The 19,257-nt window shown below is 44.7% G+C and overlaps 1 protein-coding gene across 7 annotated transcripts in view; it reads right to left on the bottom strand.

The window, feature by feature from the left end:
• TNS3 (tensin 3) overlaps positions 1 to 19,257 on the bottom strand; it is a 196,302-nt gene that overhangs the window by 20,564 nt on the left and 156,481 nt on the right. For all 7 annotated transcript variants that reach the window (XM_061996994.1, XM_061996993.1, XM_061996995.1 and 4 more), the window contains 2 exons: positions 19,120 to 19,237; positions 18,943 to 19,026 (listed from right to left, as the gene is read on the bottom strand). In XM_061996994.1, coding sequence (XP_061852978.1) covers positions 18,943 to 19,026; positions 19,120 to 19,237 — 202 coding nt within the window. The remainder of the gene's footprint in view (positions 1 to 18,942; positions 19,027 to 19,119; positions 19,238 to 19,257) is intronic.

A 19,257-nucleotide genomic window follows, 5' to 3' on the forward strand; every position in this document is an offset into this window, starting at 1 on the left:
TTTCTCAAAAGAAGGGGCTTTACTTGTTTGAGCATTAGCTACATTTTGTTTCACAACATCACTCTGTGAAAACAACCAGCAAGACAATTGGTAGAGGGAAGACAGATTACAGAATTGCACCACTCAGACTGTTTGATCAGTGCTCCAGGGTACATTCTTTGGCTATAAAGATGAGAACAGACTCCTCTTTTCCAAGTTGTTTTGCATTCCAGACTCCCAGTGTTAATCAGGTATGTCTAGTCAAGTGTCGTCTGTGGCTATGCACATCATCAGTGCGCACATGAAACACCAAAGTGATAGGAAACCGTTAATTTTCTTCTCCTACAACTTGAAAATATGATGAGAGTAACTGTTTTCTAAATTGATTTAAGTCAGAACTATGTTTAGCTAAAGTGACATAAATACTACAGGATACAGTTAAAATGGATGCATTTGCATGAGGAGTAATGTGGATGCTATTACCCAAGAGCTTTTTACAGGAGCAGCTTAATCCCCTTCTTCACAGGTGTATTTCAATAAGCAGTCAAGCTCTAATAAGGACCACACTTAATTATTCTAGTATAGTCTAAAGCAATCCAACACCTATTCACACAAGCCCAGGTTCAACTCACTATTTTCTACCACAGAAAAATCATGCACCAAGATACTGCAAATGTCTTTGCACCTGAATAGCTTCATACACCCAAATCCTTCCATCAACCTTGATACCTGCGGGACTGGAACCAAGGAACAGATCACCGAGAGAGGAAAAAACACGCTAGAATGTCATGGAACAATTCAGTCCTACAAAGAGCTTGGGCCAAATCAATGCCTCTTTTCCATAAGGAAATCTTTCAAATGTAGGAAAGAAAGGTTCTCACTGCTTCTGAGAGCCTCTGGAACAAATCTAAACAAATCTTTTCACTTCAGTTCATGGCAGAGCCTGGTTCTGCTGTTGTATTAATGAGGAGGGCAAAAAGCACTTGAAAGAAATGTCTGAGATAAGAAAATCTGCAAATCAGTGCCCTAACTGAAAAACATCTGAATTCCTTACATAGCATACATACTGTACAGAGCAAACATTGCACTGGATAAGGGAAACACTGCAAAACTCCAATATGGTGTCACAGCTACAACCACTACTTAGCTATATCCACAGCAATGCACAAAAGTGAAGTTTAAGGAAATACTGCAGGAACGTGTGTGGCACAGAAGACATCTGTATCTGCATCTATCAGAGGTGTTACAGTCATTCTCATACTGAGGCAAACAAGGTCAGAAAAAAGCTGGCTGCACAAACACATTATCCATAGCCTGCATTCCTACTGAAATCAGTGGTGCTTGTTTACACAAGTACTGCACAGATTGACTGTTTACTCGAGTAGTATAACGACTAATGTTAAGCCTTGAGCAATAATCTCAATATAGAATAAACTAATATTCTTTGTTTTAGCCATCACCTCAGGAAAAGCCAATCAGTTGGAGGTGAGTTGGCCAAACTAATGCCTCCCCAGAATCACAGCCTTCACCACGCTAAAAGCAGAAGAATCTACCAGAGCAGCACCCTTAAATCCAACATCTCATCTCTGCACGTGGAGTTGCAGACACTTCCCAGTTTAACCACAGGCTGAGGTGACTCTGGCACTGTATGGGAGAGGTTAGTGTGTTTCCCTGAAGGCATGGGAATTCCGATCACAAGCTTCACTCCACACCTTTGATTGTTTTCCTGCTCCCCTGATACCAGACTATGTAGGGGAGTCACTGGACTCCAGTTACCAAGAACCAGAGGGCAGGAAGAAGAGTCTCACTCCCAAAACACCTCAACATCTTCTCTAATGCCATCTCAGCTATGTGCATAAGAGTTAATTTAAAGCATTTACACAGTAAAGTTCTCTCCTTCTTCTACGAATAATAGCACCGGCTTGAAGAAATGGACTCAAGACTAGATTCTCCCCTGTTTCAAGCCTCCAACTGTTGCTATAACCTTTAGAGCACTGAGCACTACTGAAGGGAAGGACCACTGTCATGCTTACGGATGCAGCCCTTCTTTTGGTATCCAACTTTCACAGGTGTAAAACACTAACCCAGGAGTGCAGAGCCCACTGGCATCCAGGCCTGGAACCCACAAACATTGATAAAGTTTTCCCAGGCTAGGAACAAGCAGATCTGAAAACACTTCCCATGACAGCAGCTTTGTTTATATTCCAATTAAAAACAAGTCTGCTGACTATTTCAGCTATGTCCTCTCCATTGTCTGGTGCAGAGCGCACACTCACGGTGCCGCTGTTAACCCTTCTCTCACAGAATCACTCAGTGCAGACTCACAGCTCCTGTGGCATCTCTGTACGTGCACTGGGAACTGCCCTGGCCTGGCTGCTGCAGAGCACGGCTGCTCCTTGCTGCAGGCCCCATCTCAATCTCCACCACTGTATCTGTCAGAACACTGACAACACAATAGTGCAGTTCCCACTTCAAGCAGCAACATGGCAACTCCAAAACCAGAGAATCATAGAATCACTTTGGTTGGAAGAGATCTCTAAGCTCCTGGAGTCCAAGCCCTGTCCCCACCCTGCCCAGCCCACCACTAACCCCTGGCCCTCAGCACCTCAGCTCCACGGCTTTGGGATCCCTCCAGGGCTGGGGGCTCTCCCACCTCCCTGGGCAGCCTGGGACAAGGGCTGACAATCCTCTAACAGAAAAAGTTCTGCCTCAGCTCCAACCTCAGCCTCCCCTGGATCAACTTGAGGCCGTTGCCTCTTGACCTGTCGCTCGTTACTTGGGAGACAAGACCGACGCTTCCCTTTGCTGACATTAAATTTTATTACTCATTAAGCAAATTACTCCTGAATGTCTTGCAGAAAGTTTAGGCTCAACTCAGAGCTAAGCTGTTACACAGAGAAGAAAAAGCAAAGTTCTACGTAACTCCAAGCATCAGAATAACCTATGTAGAGACACAGTGGGGGGGCTCCATGGCTTGAAGTACAACAATAAGGCAAAAAGGATTAAGATCTGGAGCACATTTTATGAAAATGGTTTGTTTAGATATGTTTATTTCTAAATCTACAAAAGAGGAAACAACTGATGAAAGGAAAAAACACCTACAAGGCAAGTATAGATCTAACAATCCTGATTAGCCACGACTTTAGTTCTTCTAAGACATTCTGTAGTATTTTAGAAAGGAAATGTTAATGGAAAGATTGGCTGGAAAATTGCAGTTTTGAAGAGAAAACTGGAACAAGGAAGAGAGCTTCATTCAGAGGAAGAGAAGTACCCCTGTGCAACATCCAGTGACGGCTACTTGGATTGGATGAGGTGCAAAGGCGTGCACGATTCCAAAGGCAGCGAAAGCATGGAGTAGCAGATGAGGCTTATGCTGCAATGTAAAGCCAGAAACCCTGGAAATAGTGAATTCATTACCAAAGGATTTGGCTCTTTGGAAAACAGAGTCCTTCCAGCAGCTGACAGTGCTAAGAACAGAACTTAGCACTGGTGAAGCTAAGGAGCTCCCCAGCATCCTCCACAGACCTCACAGGACAGCCAGGATTAAAAACTTTGCACGTGGAGAAAAGAGACAGCACGATGGGCCCCTTGAATCAGTTCACAGACTAACACTACCCCAAATCTATTACCATCATAAGGTTCTTATGGGGTAGTCATCTTCCCTTGCACTTGCTCTCCCACTTTTCTGAGTGCTAGGGTGTCAAAAGTAATGAGAGGCTGAGATAATGCAGAAACTCTCTTGCTTCCAGCCAGCCTGCAAACTGCTGACTTCACCGAAACTTTGCCCTTTTATACTTGCTATATTCTGCTTTCAATTTCACAAAAAGACAGTGAACTAAATTTACTCCCTTTCATGAAAGCCATCACCTTTGGTCCCACTATTCTTTCCTTTACACAGAATATGTGAAAATCAAGCTTCTGTTTCTTTTGGTCGAGAAGAGTTAAAACACAAGCAAGCTGACTTAAGCCACACACGCTGAAAGCAAGACTCCCAACAACCCCTGGCAGCAACAAAACACCTTCCTGCTGTTGTCAGTTGTGTAACGCTCTTCACATTTCTGAAAGGATGGATCTGAGGGGTTGGCATTTTATAAAAAAGGTATTTGTTACAAAACTTCCCAGATAACAACCTGAAGGCTGAGATAGTGTGTTGTAGGCCTCTGGAAGATCTCGGGTCGTGAGTGAGAGGTGGAGGGTACAGAAGAGGTGGGCACGGGGTGGAGTGAAAGGAGGTGCTTGTGTTAGCAGATAAAGTGCATGGCGCAAGCACTAAGTAGGAATAAAGCATCATCCATACTGAGTATGCAGTGATCTTGTCCCCTCAGAGGTGGTGGGCTGAGTGATCTGTGTGGGCGACCTGGTGATGTTGCCGGTAGTGGCAACAATAGTGTCAGCCTGCCTTTCATTTCAGCCACCTCCCCCCAAAACCTGCAGCAACCAAATGCTGGATCAGCACTGTGTCACCTTGTCACTGCAGTCACCAGGCTATATAAAAAGTCTCCCCTCTCTGGGAGTTCTGAGGAAGCACAAAAATCTGTATAACTATTCTGTATACATAGACTGGATTTTATACTATCAGATTGGTCAGCTACTTTAATCACTTTGACTATTGCAACAGAAGCCCTGCTTTTGCCAGTATTTCTTAAAAAAATTCTTTTTTAAAATAAATTACAGAATTTGTAAATACTAACACTATTTTTATCTTCTTTTCATGTTTCTTTTACTTTCTACTTCACCTTAGACAGCAAAAACAAAGGCATACCAAAGATCTCAAACTGCTCAGACTAACTCCCCCTTCCACAGCTGAATATTATCAATTAATTCTTATGGAATTTGTAAATTCCAATCCCAATACACACATAATTATTTAATCATTAACTGTATACATGTACTACTGAAGCTCTAATATCTTCTTCACACAATGCCATGGATCCTCCTGTGCATCACCTGGGGTGCACACATCCCACTGTGCACCACTGGCATAATACAGTGACAGAAAAAAAGGGAATGCAGGTAAGGGATAAAAAGAGGGGGTTTAGGTTTTGGGCTTAGTGGGGTTTTTTTTTGTTGTTTCTGTTTTTTATTTTACTTATTTTGTTGTGTTGGGGTTTTTTTAGTGGATGGAACAGGGTCAGTTTCTCTGCTGGCCTAGAATCTGCTGGGTTTTAAGCACATGCATGAACTCTTCTTCACAATTACCAAGGTTATTTCAGAGAAACACATCATGTCCCAGAATCATGTATGACTCTGGAAACACCTTCTGTTCTCCCACTTCTCAAAAATCCCTCCAACTGCAACCAAATACAAATGGTGTTTTTTCTTACTTGTGAAAGACAAAACCACTATCGCTTGAAGATTCTGCAAACGCCTGATGGTGTAGATCAGCAATCTTTGCAAGTAACCAAATCAGGTTAAGGCTGGAAAAGCTGTGAAGACAGTGGCTCTAGCACAGACACACTAACCTCTCTGCACTGGAAAGGGCAGCTTCAGCTGCTTCACTGAACAGTACTGGGAAGGAATTACTGAGGAAGTACTGAGAAGGAAACAGGGGAATTTGTATTGTGCCTTTGGCTCTTACAGCGAGCGCAACTATGTAGTGGCTGACAACCTGGGAAAAACACCAGCAGAGCTGGGGAAGAGTTTCTCAGAGACATTTATCTGGTGGAAGAAATATCACATTAATCAGTTAGAACTCAAACTGATGGTAATTAAAGGTAAGCTACACTGCAGTACTGGAGGCTTCTGACTCTGTGTGACTATTTATTGAGTGCATTTAGACAGTGTTCACTGAGTCTTGGGAATCTTTCAAATGCATTTAAAGTATAAAAATCAGTTCTTGCCTTGTGCCTAGAGGGCTGTAAATCACTCGAGTTGCCCATTGAGGAAATGCCCTTGGATCAGCGAGCATTGGGTGCGCAAGGCTGGCACTTGGCCACCTCCACAGGAGATTCTGGCCTGCTGGAAAGATGTGTGACAGGAGCAGGCACAGGCTGAGACACTCCTGTCCTCCAGCAACTTCCAACTCCCACCATGGCCCACAGAGGCTCCTGCCAGCAACAAACAAATGCAGCCTCTGAAGCCGTGCCAGGGGTCAGCTTATCTCCTGGCAATCCTTGGACCAGGGAATTAATTACACTTGCCCTCTGCTCCTGTCTGCATTGGGGTAAGTATCCAAAGGATGACTTATCAGACCCTATGTTCCTCCACCCCAGTGGAGCAGCCATTCCACTGACAGACCCTCACACTGCTTCACATAGGTGTGCATTCCTTAAAAAACCACCAAAATACAAACAACTCAGACTTGCTGAACAGAATTTGCAATGCAACATCCTCAAAGTGCTAAAATCCTTACCAAGCCTTTCTGAAGCACTTCCTTATGCTAATCCCATTTATTTCCAAAGTAATACCAGAAACAAAACAAAACAAGCAATGAACTTCCCCAGGGACTACAGACTGTGTCTTCTCATGTACTTTAAAAGATCTTGCAGATGCTCTGCTATTGACTTTAGGCACAGCTTTGCTGTCTCAGGAATGCAGATCAACTGCGGAGGCATCTCCTCAACTCACCCGGGTCACATGCAAACAGCAAATGAAAACACAAACCTTTGCTCAGCAGAGAGCTGCTGCCTGTCCCCAAACACTGACCGGGAGTGCTGCCCATCTGCCCCGGGGCACAGCACATCAGTCAGTGAGGAACACAACCCAACCCAACCAAACAATCAGAATGTAATTATGAACATGCCTACGCTAAGCTTTTAGAGCAAATCAGTTCTGTGGCTTCGGAGACAGCCAACTCCATTCTTATCGTGGTTTATCTCATAGTGGAATTTCAGATATTTGTACCACTGAATATGACAGTTTCACCAAATCGTAAAACTGCAAGAGTTTCGGAGGGGAAAAACCCCACTAGGAATCAGAAGCATACAAACTGGTACCTTCAAGGTGAATATTGGTGCTTTTTCAGGCAGATGCTCTGAAAAACCAAGCACCTTCTAAGGAAAGAGAGTACCATGCCTGCCCTGTGCCCCGAAGTTCAGTAGCTATTAAAATTGCTTGAGAAGTGGGAGATGCAGGTCTGGGTTGTCTGTGCTGAACTGGAAAGTCCAACTCATGTCTCCTAACAGACTCACTGCAAAGCCAACACAAGGGGTGGGGGACAAACTGGAGCAAATACTGAGCGAACAAAGAAAGGACTGAGCTTGGGGTTTTCTGCCATTTCTGGAAAGCAAGCATCAAGACTCATCAGTGAAAGTTTCAATTATGTGCTATGATCCTATGTACACTTCCTCAGGTAGAAAAGAGGGAGCTTGAACTCCCCTTTTCCTGTCTCAGTCCCGTTCCTTGGTGCCAGCAGGCACTAGACAGGTCCAAGTACAGGTCTTCCAATGTCTGAGGAACACTTCCCTAGCACGAAGAATGGAAGCAATCAAACTGATGTTCAGATCTTCTGTAAAAAGTCTCATTTTGGTCCTGCTCTTTTACTACCAGGAAAATTCTGCCTAGATGTGACTCTCTTGATAAAATCATGCAATCACAGATCAGTTTGAATTGGAAAGGACCTTCAAGCTCATCTCACTCCATCCCCCTGCCACCAAAGCTGGTTGCTGCAAGCCCCATCCAACCTGCCCTTGGACACTGCAAGGGATAGGACAGTCACAACATCTCTGAGCAGCTTGTGCCAGGGCCTCACCGCCCTCACAGCGGAGAACTTCCTAATATCTCACCTAAACCTCCTTTCAGTTTAAAGCCATTACGCTTTGTCCTGTTGCTGCATGCCCTTGTAAAAAGTCAACTTGTTGACTCTTCTGGAGCCACTTTTCTATGACAAAGGGCTGAACCCAGCTCACCACAGCCTGAATACTGAAAGAGAGGGCTACTTTTTACCTCTGAAGTAGCACACCTAAACCATGCCCATTTCAGAACCTGAATAAGGGTACTGATTTTTCAGAAGCTGTTTCAATCATCTAAAATTGAAACAAGTAAAACCAAACTCAGTTCAATTATCTTCAACGTTGTTCATCATTGTGTAATGTGACCGGGAAACGAAGCCATTAGGTGTTTTCTCAGTCTCCTAAGAACCGTGCCTCAGTAAGGTGACACAAGTACAGATGCAGCCTTACAGAAGCATCTGTTGCTACTGACTGACTAGAAACCTTTTTTTTTTTTGCATTAAGGCCGCGAGAATCTGGCTCCTGAAAGTGCTCTGGTGCATCCAGGCAACAGTTGGCTGCTCTAAGACTGTACTACGTTTTGATGGAAAATTCAGATCTAGACTAAGAAAGTGAGAGTGTTTTATATATACTGCCTGAATTGGAACTGAATTAGAATAATTACTCTACCAGTACTAGTTGCACAACGCACTGTTTTTGTCATTAGCAAGAAAGCAGGAAAACTATGTGATATTCTCCACTCAGGAAAGAAAAAAGTGGTTTGAAAACTCTTTACAAAAGCAGTTCATTTTTCATGCTTTTGAAAGGAAAGTGAGTGCTGTTATAACATTGCTTAGGAACTCCTCCGGGGAGGAAAAAAGAACCAGCCTGGACAAAGTTTTTGCACATAGTCAGCAATTACATACATTCCAGATAGTCCCCACTTCTACTGTGAAAAAACTACAACCAAACCAAAAACTACCACCCTCGCACAAAACAAATCCCGGAACTCTTCCTCAGCAGAAAAGTAACTTCGCAAAGTTCAAACGCTCACACGGTGCCTGCTCCTCGTGTACGCCGCTTCCCCACCGCTCTGCCGGCCCCAAAACCGCGGCAGACCCGCACCGGGCAGGTTCCGCGCCCTGCCTCGCTCCTCCCGCGCACGCAGACGGCCCGCAGCCCCGAGCCCCCGCACCCGCGGCGGTCGCTCCGCTCACACGCCCGCCCCACGCCGCCCCCCCGGAGAAACGCGCCCCGCAGCACGGGCAGGGCAAGGCGCGTGGGCGGGAGGCAGCCCGTACCTGCGGCAGCCATGGCGCAGCCTCGGGCCCGCGCGGCCGCCCGGCGCCGGGGCTCGGCCGCGGCCGCCAGCAGCATCCGCTCCGCCCCGCGCGTCGCAACGGCGGCCCCGGCCTCAGCCCCTCGCAGCTCACTCCATGCCCGGCGGCCCGGCCCGGCCCCGCGGCCCTGCCCCGGCTGGCTCCACCTCATCGCGGCCGGCCGGCCCCCTCCCGCCCAGCGCTCCAGCCCTACCCCCGCTCCCAGCGCTCGTACCGCGGCCGGGGCATGTGCGCTGTGGAATGCAGCCTTCCTTTAACAAGAGGAGGAGGAGGCAAGGATCCCGAGAAACTGGCTCTGGCGGGCAGAAGAAGGGGTTAATGCCCGGGATACAGTCACACTGACCATGAACCAACAGCTTTGTTGTGCGAACTGCTTGTTGCCCTTGAAAAGGAAGCAAAGGCTGATGAGTAGGGACCGTTCTACCTCAGAAAGCCCAAAGGCTGATGGTGCTGGAGCAGCACAAAGCCTGTGGGAGCTGAGGCAGGGTGAAGATGGGCGAGGGAGACACCACAACCACCCACTCACAGACCCCCTGCCCAATTTACACCCCGAACCCAAAAGAAGACAGGGGAGGAAGTAAACTAAGCCACATGCTCTCTTATATTGCTGAGTGAAGGACCACTAACCAACCACTAAAAAGAATGGCAATACCTATGTATTAAAATATAGAATATGCTAATATTTCACATATAAATCCTGCACGAGAGGCACTGTTGGGGTGTGCTGGCTTTGTGGATGACAGTATTGGCACCCATATCTGCAGAGACATGCAGTACGATACCTCTGCTCTGGGTGTGGATATTGACATCTGGCACAGCGGGTAAACGACCCCACTTTGGGGACCACAGTGGTGCTGGTTGGTTTCTGAAGCAGATGTCTGCTTCCCTCACCATGTCCCTTGACCGCAAAGAGGAGCTTCTCTCCAGAGATGCTCACAGCCCAGCTGCTCTGTAACACCAAGCTGACACCACACTCCCCGATAAATTTAGCATCCAAAGCTCTGAATACAGTTTGACTCATTTCCCAAGGTTTCCTTCACAAGAGACCATGTGCAACACCAGCACTCGCATACACCAGCACCCCATCATTGTTCAGAGCAGGTTCTATTTACGGACCAGGAAGATGAGTGGAAACGCAGCAGTGCCACGACGGGCAGCATGTTTCCTCCTCAGATTGTTCTGTAGTGTCTCAGGACAGCCCATTTTCTGAAAGGACGACTGCAGGAAACTACTTGATGTGGACAGAAACAAATACGACCTTTAAAGCTTTCCTGTAATGAATTACTCCATTGCTTTCAAACTTCTAACGGTAACATATTTTGAACATGTTTTCCAAACCCTTTTGATAGCTTTAAAATACACAACTTGGCTTGATTATAGAGTATTGGTAAACTAATCCAAATTTTACTTATTCTACAGACCAAAAGGTAAACCAAACAAAACTATTCCTTTAGAAGAATACTCACTCCTACCACTGATTTTCTTCGTGGCAGCTGTTCCCGTTAAACAATGCTATAATGGTTGCACCCAGGAGACTCAAGCATCAAGAATTAGCTGTGGTACACATCACACTAAGGTAAAAAAGGAGGGACAATCCTTGCCAAAGGGGCAGAGCAGGTTATTAATGCAGCAGTCCAGAACTGTCCCCCATTTGCTTTGATTAGTTTATTATACAACTACACTTTGCCTCGGCTGCATCCAGGCAGAAGCAAACACAGTCAAACAGAATCTTCAAACAATTATTAGAGAAAACTATTCTCCATAGAAAGTATTCCTGGCTCTTCACAAAAAGCACTTTAATCACAGGAAACCTTTGGATGTCCCATTTCCTGATTTTCAAGTGTTGGAAGCTCTGCTTGTTTGGCTACTTACACTTGCTGAATTAGAAGAGAACAAAGACAGCAATATTTAACCAAGAAGATAACAGTGTCCTGAGACACCACATGACTTGGTTATACTTAGGGGGCTGTTCCTTGATGAAAACTCTTTGACATGAACACTCTTCATGACAAACAAAAGCTGCCTGACACAAGAACTTGCCTTTTGTTTGTCCTGCTCTAACAAGTTTAAGGTTTCAATCAGCTGAGATGAGTTCTGAAACTCCAAAGCCTGGAGATAGAAGGGCCACTCTGACATGTTATTGTACCAAAAAGCATAGATGTAAGAGTCAGAAAGGAGAAGGGGGTGGGGGAGGCGGTGGCTGGATATCTCAGGTAAAGAACTGGTTGGGTTTTGGTGCACTTGGTTTGGGAGAGAATGCTGTCCCAAGAGGAGAAAGTCTGCTCTTCAGCAAGGAGAATTGGTCTTATGGCTGCGCCAGGCAGAGCACAGAGCCAAAGTTCAGGCCTGCCATCCTTTGCCAGGTGGTAGCAGTGACTCACACGGCACGGCCTGGGTACAGTTCTCCCAGGGGAACGTCACAAGTCTCACAGTCTCATCAGAACCATCCCACCATGAGACCTGTCTGAAGCAGCCTCAAGTGCAGGGCCTGGATTAAATGTGGAATAAACACATAGAGAATCAACATAGCGCTGAACAGCATCTTAAAAGCCATATAGCATTATAGCCCTTGAACTGTAAACTCTTCAGTGGGACTGAGTATGTATTTCCTGTATGTCCTCACTGAACTCTTGCGGGTCTGTAATTCCGAAGTTACAGCACATCTTTGACTTGTGAGTGGAGTGGACCAGACCTTCCCAGGCACCCAAGCACACCATCATTTTAAAACTAACTATTTTGAAAAGGTGTGCTCACATCTGTTCTTCAGTTTCTTGAGCTTCCTTCTCTTTCAGCCTTCCCTCAAACTACTCTGGCACGTCACAGTCATCGAGCGCAACATCATATGGTAGGAGGCCTCACCTTGGAAAATCTGAAAAGGCTTGTTTCATGTAATTATAGCAAGGGAAGTGGTTGTTCCCATGGGCTTTTGTTAATTTAAGGACTAGTAACATCTCAAAAATGCATGCTACCCACGTGCACTGCTTCAACAGGTACCTGTAAAAACAACCCACATCTGCCAGATTGCCTGCTCCTCCAAAACCCAAAATCCCACTGAAATAAATACCAGATGATTCTACTGCTTTCTCTCAAGGGAAAATGTCTCTGGATTAGAGCTGCAGGAAGGATGTAAGAGGCACAATTAAACTCTCAGATATGTTGCTGATGATTGGAACTCGAAGTCCTAGGGCACAAGCCTGGATTTGCCATGTAACAGAATCATGTTCATTTGGTCACCAGAGCCTAGATAACAAACAGTGCACAAGGGAGGTCCTATGATGGATGCTACAGAAAGCTGACAATTCCAGAGCACTGGAATATTTTGACATGAGCTTCACCCTCACAGACTTTAAGTAGTCCAATAAAGTTAGCCCCTCATCCTCTGTCCTATTCAGAGAACCTCCTCTGAATCAGGCCACAGACTTGAACTCACATTTTGCTCCTGTGAGAAGCCTGCTCTGCCATTATTCTAACTTGTATGAAATAGTAACGTGCATGAAGGCATAAAGGAATCTGTCCATAAAAATAGATTTGGCTCAAAAGCGTCAGTTTTCAGACTTGCATAGGAAAGCCTGGTTCAAGTCCTGCTGATAATCATGCAGAAGAGGGAGACGACCTTGGACCTCTCCCATGACATACAAATACTTTAACCAGCTATTAGATTTGCATAGAAAAAAGGTAAAAAGTTCCCCTTCCATTTAAATGTGATTTAGAAAACGTCCAAGATTCAAGTTCAGCTGGTGGAAAAGGGAAAAGACAATCAGGCTTGTGAATGTCACTGGCTTTATCAGCATGACCAGACCTGTCTAGGCTTGAGTGAAGCCATGGTATTTACTTTGCTGGTTGCAAGGCTGGTGCCCACTCATCACTGGGCAATGGAAGGAGGATTCCTCAGACTGTAAAGTGCCAGAGCTGCAACCATCAGTACCATCATCCCCTTCCTTAAAGAGTTTTTTGGTTCTGTGATCAGACATCACATTAGTTACAAACCAAAAGATATTCATGTTCTGAATATAGTCTGAAATATCTTACCAAAGGGCAGTATCCAAAACCAACTCAAGACGGCGTATAAACAGTAAGCTTTCCCAGGAAAATTCAGTACGAAAATGGCATCTTTTGTCAGCCAAAGGAAAACACATTGCTTCCTCATCACATCCTATTTTCCATGCATTTGGTACTCCCTAGCTTTTTACATTCAGGTATTCATAGTTGTAGTCCTTATTCCTCTCAATGATATGTCAAAATTTTTAGTGGGTGGCTGAAGTATGTAGAGATTTTGCAAAGTTTTATGTAGAAACACTTAACATGGCTATAAACAAAACTAGTCCATATTTCATTAGGTAAACTTCTTCATCTCTAAATCATTTAATTCTTACCTCTAAGTCAGAGAATAAGGCTCAGTTAATCAGTGTGCACTGGGAGAGTACCTCCCATGAAAATCTGAGTCAAACTGAGCAAGGGGGAAAAAAAAAGCTCAATTAAAGCTGATTATCAAGGAGACACTTTACTGTAGACACTTGAACTGTAAGTATTTTGGTTAATGTTGCTCACTAAAAGCAGGCACAGACTACAAGGACTTCAAGGTATTTTAAGTGTCAACGTATTTTCCACTGTTCAGATTGATGTGCATTAAATGAAACTATTAATCTGTTCAGCACATGAGCTGGAACAGGCCAGACAAGATAAACAATGTCCATGTTTGTATTTAAAATATATGTTAAGAGCTGTATCATGGTAGTGGTGCAAAGGGGAGGAGGTCTGTGATAATAAAGCCTTGAAGATACATCAAGCCATCTCCAAACTTCGTGGAGTATAAAGTTTTTACAAAAGTTAGTTTTATTGAGCTGACTGTGTTGATGAGAGTAACACAGGAAGAAAAAGGTGTGATACAGATCACAGCATGTTGTAGTTACATCAGCATTCACAGTGGTCAATAAGTGGCCTCTGAACACTTACGACTGTGCTTTACAGCATCCCTGGTGCTTTTTCTGGAAGACCTGATTTAAATCAGTGTTGGGAGAATCCGAACAAGAGAACCAAATCCTTTCCTGCTTGTTCCTGAAGCCTACAGAGAGAGCCTTCATATGCACTGGTAAATGGTGTATTTTATCAGCGCTAAGAAACATCAGCTGTTCTGTTATAAAAATGTGGAGATGAGCACTGCATTTAGCCACAACATAAACATGATAAGGCCAATTGCAGGGCAATGAAAAACATCACACAAACATTGTCTGCCTGCCCTGTAGCAGACATGATAAATTTCTTGTCTCTACTTGTATTTTTTTATTGCTCCTGAAAAGCCTCAATGTTTAAGATAAATAAACAAAAAACCCAAAACGACCTGAAACCTCCCTAAACAAAAATAATAACAACAGCAAAACCAAAATGCATCCTTGTTTCCTGAAGGACAGAGCTTATGGTAACCACCTACTGAAGTGGATGCACTGTTGCTCTAAGTAAATAAACCCAGACATCTGGAAAAGCTCCATCCCTACCTCTTGCTTTGGACATGTATACCTTATAGAAACAGTGCAGGGGAGGAGAAGAAGGCAGGTATAAACAAATGTTACACAAAATCTTTTCATATTGCAGAGGAAGTTTTTGCACACCATAAACCAGGGATTTTTGCCTCACTATTTAGCATCACTTCTATTCCCTGTGCTACTAATCCTCCTGAGACATGAGAAACGTCTTCAGAACCCTGACTGCTTTTACATAACAATTAGGCAGTATGTTTCATTTCCCTTGCAACTCAGTGACTGGAAGAAATGTCAATCCTGGAACAGCAGTATAAAATTACAACAGTATCAAATGATGATCAGTAATAGAACTCTGCAGAAATGGGGATATCTGTTAGGTTGTGGTTCTGCCTTCTGAGAGATTTATGAAACGCTCATCACTCTGCTGGGTGGTGTAGCAGGATAAGCCCGTGGTAGCAAGGATTACAATGTCTGTCAGATAACAAGAGCTGTATGAGAAGAAAGGTGGAAATACACCAGTGTCTGGTTTTGCAGAGTTCCAGGACAGCACCAGGAGAGAAGACAGCCTGTTGACAATTTTTAGAGAAGCTGCAGCTCATATGCTCAACGCAAGCTCTGAGCACAGGACCCATACAGCAGGTATGAAGAGTCCAAGCCTTACACATGCTTGAAGGCTGAGAGGTTCCTACCAGGCATGGTGCTACCATCCCACTGTCCATGCTGCCTGAGCCATGCAAGCTGATTGAGGCTGCTCAGAGAAGATGGAACAATGGGACACCACGACTTCTTCTTTTCAGTGGATGGATAAAGGATTATAGACAATCTTGCCTTGTTGTACAGCTCCCTGACTTCTGCTGCTAGACACTGTCTGTTTTTCTAAGTGAAGATTTTCTGCCCAGCTCTGCCTGTGCTTTGGCCAGGGCTGAAGAAAGGGCAGCTCCTCCCGCCCAGCCAGAGGGCTGGAGTGGCCTGCCACAGTTCAGTCTTCTGGCAAAGGCCTTGCTATGGTTTCATTTGCTACTTCTGTATACAAAGGGACTTCAATTATTTGAATGCTGAGACAAAAGAGCCTTTATAAGCTTCAAAATGGCCTACAAATGGTGCTTCTGTTCCCCCCCCACTGCCGTGTGGGACTCTTCTGTGGGACATACAATGGCTATTGTGTTACTCAGAGACAGGTCTCTGGGGTCTATCTGCAGCCTGTGTTTTCATGGAGTATTTATACAACTAGCTCATATATAGACTGCTCAAGTTTGTCTTAAGAAACAAGGTGTCTTTCAAGAGATACTTCACAAGGAACTCCATGGGTGCTGTATTGCCTGCAAGCTCTGTAAAGTGAGGGAATGGGCAGCAATGAAACCATGGCAGCTCTGAGGAGGAGGCCTGCTCCTCCCTGCTGGCACAGGCCAGGGGGCTTAACAGAACACAGGGGACAAAGAAGGGGTAGGGCATAGCTGATGAAAGGCAGACAGATAAATATGCCTGCTGGCCTGACCTTCCCTAACAAAGGAATTTCACCTGGAAATGAAGATTTCTGGGGCTAACAGAGCACTATTTTACACAAGGTTTTGTCAGGCTTCAGTGAAGAGAGTGCCCTTCGATTAACAGCTTAACAATCTGAATTAGATGCACTCAAGACACACACTGCACAGTTTACAGGAAGAACAGATCATTTTTTCATTTTGGATGCATAAAGACTGGATATCTTGTGTTCAAGAATTACAATGATACTAACTCAGATATTCTTGTAAAATGTGTACTTTTACACTTCTCTAACCCTAAAGTAGCTCTCCCTGGACAGGGCAGACACTAACCATGCTGGAAGTGGGAACGACATTGATGCAGTAACATACCCAGAGAATCCATAGCCAGATGTTACAGCACGCTCACTACTAACTTGGAACTCAGACAAGCAGCAAAGCTCAGACGCAGAACAGAGCCATTTTCAATTCAGAGGTGATCTGAACTGAGACAAAAAGGGCAATAACTTAATGGCAGAAATTTTGACTCCAGGGTCCATGACTCCTCCAGAGATTTTCAACAGACTGAAGCCTTGGAAGTCAGTATGTTTCCTGAGTGCTACCAAATAAAAACTCATGAAACCATGCAAGGCTTAAAAGGAAAGTACTAAAACCTGAGTCTGTAAGAACTCTTGCACAGTGCATATCATTCAAATCAGTTTTTCTGCCTGTGCATTAGAGCAGTCGCAACCACAGGAACAGCTACCTCTGTGTTCCCTTCAGATTCCTGGCTTCATTCAACATGCAAAGCACAACACTCTTGCTCTGGCCACGAGTCAGGGATTCGTAGCAGAGGCAATGAGAAGACATCCTCTGTGCTTCCTGCTAAAGTCAGAGGAACTAGAAGCAAGTAAATATAGTAAATAGATACTTACTGTAAACACGGGTAATTAATGAAGTACAATAGTGAAGGGAAAAGAGAGAAAAGAAGAAAAACTATTTCAAGTGGGAGCCTAATACTGCAGTTTCAGTGCTCTGGTGGGAAAGTCACAGAGCCAACAGTTCTTAGAGTTGCTCACTAATGGCATACTGCATGTTTTCTAGCTCATGCACCTTTAACCTTAGAGATGAAGTACATTATGTTTGTGGCTAAAAGCAACACCACAGCGAGTTGAGCACCGAAGTAGAACCATTCAGTACACCTCGAGCATCATTTTTACAAGGGAGAATCACCTGCTTTGGTCTGAGCTAGAGTAATTACTTCCAGTGTCTCATTAACTGGGTATCTAAACCCAGCATTTGAGAGATAACAGCATTTGGAATTAAGCAGGAGAATCACCAAAATACACTGAAAGTCACAAATTTTTCCAGGGCTAGTCCTAACTCAGCAGCAGTGATAGAAACCATTTAACCAAGTCTTCAGTAGATTAACTCAATGTAAATAATCTGTAATTGATTTGCTGCATTGATTTGATTTGAGGGCATCCACCACCATTAATTAAGAGCTGAGACAGCAAAGGACAAAGCCATGGCAACTGAACCATAGAGAGATGTCTTGAACTGGGCAAAGATTGCTTATTACTAAAGATAACTTTGGTCTGTGTTGATTTTTAGTCAGCTTTTAAATAAATTATGCTGGCTTCCTTCTATGTCCAGCACTTTTGGATGCAGCTATGTGAAATATCTTTGCACTTACTGTAATGAAGCAGTTTTGCACAGGAAAGGTGACAGCTAACAACAGCTTTGCTGCTACTCTTGGCATCAAAGAATTAGGGCCTCAGAGAAGAATCTTTTATTAATAAGATTTGTATCTAGATCACATTGTAATCATCTGTTATCAACTACTTTTCCATGCTTGCACATTTACAAACTGTATTGTGGCAAGAAAACCTCCTGAATACTCATTCCTTTGATTATGAATCTTCTTGACAAGAGCATAGCTGCTGCCAAGCTTGACTGTCAGCCTCACTTGCCTGGAAAGATGGCAACATAATAATAAGGAACTCAAGTCCCCTGACAGTATTATTTTGATATTATCAAAAATCAACAGAGGATCACAGCAACCTAGAGTAATGGGGCTTAGAAGGGCCCTGCAGAGCTCCTCCAGCCCAATCCCTGCTAAAGCAGGTTCCCCTCAATCAGGGGCCACGGGAATGTGTCCAGGTGGGTTTGGGAACCTCCTGAGGAGCCTGCACACCCTCCCTGGGCAGCCTGGGCCAGGGCTCCTTCACTTCAGCACCAAAGGAGTTTCTCCTCCTGTTCCAGTCTATGCCTGTTACCCCTTGTCCTATCACAGAACAGACACTGGCCCCATCCTCTCCACGCCCACCCTTTAGGAATTAGTAATTGTTGCTTAAGTCCCCCTGAGCTCTGGATTCTCTTTTCCAGGCTGAACAGACCCAGGTACCATAGCCATTCCTCCTCACAGAGATGTTTCTGTCCCCTCAGGCCTCTGCGCTGGCCTCTCTCCAGCAGTTCCCTGTTCCTCTGGAGCTGGGGAGCCCAGAACTGGCCACAGGACTCCAGATGAGGCCTCACCAGGGCAGAGCTGAGGGGATGAAGAACCTGCCTCGACCTGCTGCCCACACTCTCCTCAATGCCCCCAGGATGCCATTGGGCACCTTGCCCATGAGGCCACATTGCTGGCTCAGGGTTGGTTTGCTGTCCATGTGGAACATTGAAACCATGCAAACACACACAGAGAACAAGAGCAGAAAGAAGAGCATCAAACACTGAGCTGCACTTCCTCTCATTGCCACCATGCAACTGCTTAATTGTTCTGCACTGACTCTGGACACAGAACACAAACAGGGGACTCCCTGTTGGCAATTAATGGCCTTACATCTTTGTGGAGAGTTCTTCATTGTTTACTTTTTTGTGAAATTATTAAAACAGACCTGCTAAATTCTATTTCTCCAGCTTGCACCTCTCAGTTCACCAGGTGTAAATACTATTTATAAACGAATAACCACTGTTGTGTTAGTTGCCTTCACACACAGTCCCATTTCATACGATTTAAGAAGCAGAGGTATCTTACCAGGACTGGTTCTGTAGAGCTCTGATGGGCTGCTGACTTTTTGGCTGGAGGGAATCCGCTGATGGTATAATGGAGGTGTTTTTACTAGAAGAGAAGGAAAAGTACAATTCCTTTTCAGTAACAGCGAAAATGTTAATAGCACTATTTACATAGATAAAAAGACAGATATTTCCTTACCATATGACGTCTCTGTGGACAGGGGAAAAGCTGGTGTGGATGGGATAGCTTCATTTCCATTTTTTGTTGGGGAGAAGATTCTCCCATCTATTTCATCTTGGTAACATGCAACAGGTATCTAGGAAGGGCACAACAAAG

Source organism: Colius striatus, chromosome 5 (genome assembly GCF_028858725.1).
Source record: "Colius striatus isolate bColStr4 chromosome 5, bColStr4.1.hap1, whole genome shotgun sequence".
NCBI lineage: Eukaryota > Metazoa > Chordata > Aves > Coliiformes > Coliidae > Colius > Colius striatus.